We start from the raw sequence: 5,113 nt of genomic DNA, 5'->3' as shown, positions 1-5,113 counted from the left end.
CAAAGAATTCATCCGTCCTAGTATGGAGTATTGCCGTTACATCAGGAGTGGTTTTAGCTCTGCATCCTCACTTGAAACAGGTGGGTGAAGGCGATCTGATATATAAAATCTCGCAGGCTAATTTCAAAACTTGATCGGCTTGCCCTAGGCCGCAATGTTGGTTCGCTTTCCTTGTTCTATAAATATTACTTTAGTTTTTACTCTTGAGAGCTGGTCACATGTGTTCCCTCACCAGTAGCTAGACCACGCAATACTCGGTAAGCTTACGCGTCATGTGATTATTGTGTGGTCGGTGGAAACTCATGTCGTCTTTCCCAATAACTACGACCTGGCACACTTTAAAAGACAGATTTTTCCTTTCCTCCAAAATTCCAAATATTTTCGCCTTGTCTGTTCTTTTTTCTTTACATAATTCTTTCTATATTCCAATTAAGGCCCGGTCTTGATGTGGCACTTTTGTCCGTAACTGGAACCTCCAACATATGAAAAATTATTTTAGGAATTCTGTGAATTGCTGAAATTGTTCTTAGAGTTTTAGACTTACGAGCTCCATGCTACGTGTTGATGTAAGCACTACACGATATCTTGTGTTAATAGTTTCAAAAATCATTTTAAGCAATACAGGTGGAGTTCTCACCAGTGAAGATAACTAAAGTTGTACATGGCTGTATATCCAGGATTGCTGAGTATTTCAGTTACCTCAGAAATAAGCCGGATTTTTTATGAAAAAGAGAACGCGATTTTAATAGAAAGTAATAAAGAATTGTACTCTCAACTTCTCCATGTGTTTGTTAAGAGATCAGTCTATGTGATGAAGAGCCGTAAAGTATTTGTTCATCCTGAATATTGATAAAGGATTTCCACAAGTAAAATACAAAATTATGCTTACTGTTTGTAAGATTAACCTTACACACCCTTAATTTTCATGGATGATGTCGAGATGGAAATCCAGCAAGCTGAAGACAGAGCACAACATTTAGCTCTACCTGCAGAGCTGTAACATCACAACCACGCATTCAGGCGTTGCCTCAGTCACTTACTCCTCCTCGTGGAATGGACCTCTCCTGGCACTGAGGATCTACAATTGTCTGAGAGTGACCCGGACACATAGTAGTCATGTGTCAGTGGTGGACACAGTCCTCAACCTCGTATACCGTAACTACCAGGCACAGAGGCTGGGAGGTGCCCTGGAGAAAGCGATCATCTTCAGCTACCATTGCCAGCACGTTCTTAGATAGTGTTACCTATCCATCTAAGCGATATCTTGTCCTATCCTTTATCTTGAATCTGTTGCATCCTGTTTTCTTTTGATACTTATCAGTGCCTAACGGATTTGTATTGACATTACACGAGAGTTATGATGATAATTGCATATCTTTGATGAGTTTCTTTAATACATATGGAGGGGAAGAATAAGCACTTCAAACTAAAACATGAAGATGATGTTCCATGTAAGAAGTACAAGACATATCATTTCTCCATTTAGCGACACATCAACAGGTCGCGTATCTCAGAGCAACCCATGACTACATTGAACCACACAAGCTATTCCCACAGCATAATTTGTCGACACCAGGAGAATCTTAGCAGTTTATACATTGAATGATCACTCAACACTAATGGTGTTATTATTTCGTAGAAAACCAATGCTCTGAGGGAGTAACAGAAGAGTTTTATCTTATTTTGAGAAACTTGTACTTGAACAGGACTACTGCAATTCTGTATTGCTGGGGAAAATCAAACCATCGAACGCAAGGACAAGCGCATTAATATACTTTCTTCTATGAAGACTAGCAAGTATTATACTGTCTCAAGACAACTTGTCACATCATCAGAATTACCTATGAAGGATTTATCTCGAAAATTTAATTCATTCAGAAAATAATTATATAGAACAGAAAGAGACGAATCTGTATTACTGTGCAATTTTGTCAGCAGATGTTTACTCTGAAATTACAATGTTTCTCTTCTTAAATTAATCATTTGCATAGTTTTCCTCTTCAAAAAGTATCGTTACTCAGAAAATCAACGAACCACAAGAAACAGTTTCATTTTGATCAGGGTTAATGTAGTGTCAGAAACGGGCACGAAACATTATTTACTTTAGTGAAATTTGCAACTAAATATATTCGTTTATTGGTGAAACTTTTAGCGCTGAAACCATATCCTTTTTTAAAATGTACACTTGGTCGCACAGTTTATGTTTGCTTAACTCATGAAAGTACTGATCAAAATAAACGCATTGGTCAAAGCTTTATTTCAAAGTTTTATCAGCTAGACATATTCCTGACATTCAGCGAAAAGAGTAGAAATTAATGTGAAATGTGAAGAAAGTAACCATGTAAAGGCATGGCCATCCCCTTTTGCTGACTAGAGAATATAACTTTTTGAAAACAACATCTGCAGTTGTGAAAGAAATATTCTGAATCATGTGGGACTGTCTAGGATTAACACACATGCAGCACACTATCAGAGACAGGCAAATATAACAGTAAGTTCTTGGATATTTCCTCATGTACAATCAAACAAGCACTGTAGTAGTAACGATGGAACAACCAAATCATCTTGTTTCCGATTAAACTTCGAGAGGAACTGTTTCTTCCTCCTCAACAACCTCTACGATTATGTCGGCTTCTTCTTCATCTAAATCGAGAACAGGAGCTTCGAATTCGACAGGGGTTGCTTCAAGGCGGGCTGTGGGGACGAGAACGGGGGTAAAGTCACCGATAATGCCGAATGCAGCATTACTGGGTTCATAGAGGAAAGAGGCTTCGGAACAGGGGTACGCCAGATCTGGTGTGGCGCAGGTTAGCGAACCCTGGCTAAAGATGGTATCTTCACCGCAGATGAACGAAAAGTGGGCCGTCTCCAACAGCTGTAAGAGAGAAGTAAGGAAGTGATGTGCGAAGACAGTTTTTAACATTCCATTTACATGAGACTATACAGTACTAGTCATCTGTATGATATAGTTGACTATCATATGGAAGAAAATTCTCTTATATAGTATCCGATTGACATTAAAAGATTTTTCCTATACCATAATAACGAGTCATCTTACCTGCCCAGCAGCGTCAGTAATTGGTTGGCAGATGTGGAAGATGGCGCAGTCGTTGTCGACGTCGGCATAATAGCCATAAGGGCGATTGATGCAGGAGAAGGAGGTGTCGAGAGAACGGCCCTTCAGGAACACGTCAGCACCGTCAGGAAGCACAAAAGGCATCCTGGCCGAGACGGCAACTACCAGAGAGACCAAGACAATGTGGACCTTCATACTGTTTTGCTGTGAAAGCATGAAGGAATAAATGCGAATGAGTTTTGCCGTTTTTGAACCAGGTTCCGTAATATTTGATTTTGGGAAAGTATTTGACGAAAAACTGATATGCAATTCAAATTTTTTCTACCTCAGGTATTCCTTTTACTAATGTAACATTCTGCAAGGATATTCTATCACATAATTTATTCTGATATTGAAATGTATCACATTTAGGCATGGAAAGTCTAGTCTAACGATATTTTCAGGACAACGTATTGTAATTTCAAGCATTGATGAGGTTCGCTCTCTCATGATCTTTCAAGTCAGCAGATACCTTACCTTGGCTGCTATGAGAGCTACTGAAGACGATACAGAGGAGTCAGGTATTTATACCTGGCGTTGAGGAGCTTTCCAGTGGTCACGTGCACACGACCTTCGGGAGAGGAAGTCCTTAAAGGGAAAGGGTTGTGAAGGACACATCACAAAGTGCACTTTTATGAGTGCTAAAACGTCTCAAGATGCGATGACCCTTTAACCCTGGTTATAAGAAAACTAAAAAGAAAAGACCGTAAGTTCAAGGAACATTGACAAATGTAGATTGTGGTAACGGCGCTAAGAAAGATGTATTGGGATGTTCGATGTGCAGGTGACTGGTGGCCTTATGGACTTCCAAGAAAAGCGTGCAACAGTAAGAAAATACAACGCTGGTATATTTCCGTTACAAGGGCTGACAGGAGCGTAGAAAAGGGGACGCGGGTGACATAAAGGGAATTAGGTAAGGATTCCAAGTGACAGGGATGTGATAAGTAGGGATTTCATGTAACAAGGTAGGGATTCCAAGAGAGAAAAGGTAAGGAAGGATCCACACGTATGAAAGTATGGGATGGGATCCGCATGAGTGATGACGGGAGAGTAAGGTAGAATCCACATGCCGTGTGAGTGAGGTAGGATCCGCATGTGCGAGAAATGGGAAAGTGTGGTAAGATCCGCATGTGTGCGAGTGTGGTAGGATACTCATGTGTATGAGTAGAAGAGTGAAGTACAATCCGACTGTGTGTGAGAGGAAGGGTGAGGTAGTATCCGTATATGTGTGAAAGGTAGAGTTAGGTATGATCCATGAGTGTGAGGGAGAGAGTGAGGTAGGAAGAGTAATGTAGGCTCCGCGTGGGTGAGAGGGAGAGGTTTACCAAGGACTTACGTTGTTGTCCCAGAAGAAAGGGACGATCCCCCTGACCCGGACCACGCCATTGCATCTTCACCCTCAGGCAGGACGGGTCTGTTGCCAGGCCGGGCCTTCTACTCCTGCCTCGGCAACAAGCAACTACAAGTCAAGATGCAAAGGACTAGGGACAAGCTAGAGCACTGAACAGGTGCAAGGCACTAGGGGCATGGAATTAGGAGAAAGAAATGAAGACCATTGGTGGGAGACTATGGTGTAGAGACCAGGGATAGAATTGTAAGGACGCGGTATTATGGAGCATACAATGAGTTATCACAAGAGTACGCAAGAGGTACTACGAATGTAGGACTTGGCACTTTGGGTCAGGCGCACAGAGTCTGGACACTAGATATTGATTGAGTTAATAAGTTGTGATAGTTATCAATAACGAAGGTAGTCCTCCGTGATGTAATGGTCAGCGTTGCTGACCATTAGGCATTCATGGGTCGTTCTGGTAACGAGACCTCATATATATATATATAAATATATATATATATATATATATATATATATATATATATATATATATATATATATATTCCCTGCGTGTCGTAGAAGGCAACTAAAAGGGAAGGGAGCGGGGGGCTGGAAATCTTCCCCTCTCTTTTTTTTTTTTTCCAAAGGAAGGAACAGAGAAGGGG

The 5,113-nt window shown here is 40.9% G+C and overlaps 1 protein-coding gene across 1 annotated transcript; it reads right to left on the bottom strand.

The window, feature by feature from the left end:
• Nucleotides 1-2,240: 2,240 nt before the first annotated feature.
• Nucleotides 2,241-3,699, bottom strand: LOC139748452 (uncharacterized). Its single transcript, XM_071661545.1, has 3 exons — nucleotides 3,593-3,699; nucleotides 3,059-3,280; nucleotides 2,241-2,875 (listed from the first exon to the last, which is right to left on the bottom strand). Exons 2-3 carry the CDS (start codon nucleotides 3,269-3,271, stop codon nucleotides 2,576-2,578), a joined length of 513 nt encoding a protein of 170 aa, XP_071517646.1. The 5' UTR covers nucleotides 3,272-3,280; nucleotides 3,593-3,699; the 3' UTR covers nucleotides 2,241-2,575.
• Between the last annotated feature and the right edge of the window lie 1,414 nt (nucleotides 3,700-5,113).

This window comes from Panulirus ornatus, unplaced genomic scaffold (assembly GCF_036320965.1).
Source record: "Panulirus ornatus isolate Po-2019 unplaced genomic scaffold, ASM3632096v1 CTG_3091_pilon, whole genome shotgun sequence".
In the NCBI taxonomy this organism is placed as follows: domain Eukaryota; kingdom Metazoa; phylum Arthropoda; class Malacostraca; order Decapoda; family Palinuridae; genus Panulirus; species Panulirus ornatus.
This window is presented reverse-complemented; position numbering and strand designations above follow the sequence as displayed.

Bases quoted from the DNA above. Each gene is read 5' to 3' on its own strand.
- LOC139748452 (XM_071661545.1), bottom strand. From the start codon at position 3,271: ATGAAGGTCCACATTGTCTTGGTCTCTCTGGTAGTTGCCGTCTCGGCC. The intron at 2,876-3,058 runs GTAAGATGACTC...TCTCTCTTACAG, and splicing joins TTACTGACGCTGCTGGGCAG to CTGTTGGAGACGGCCCACTT.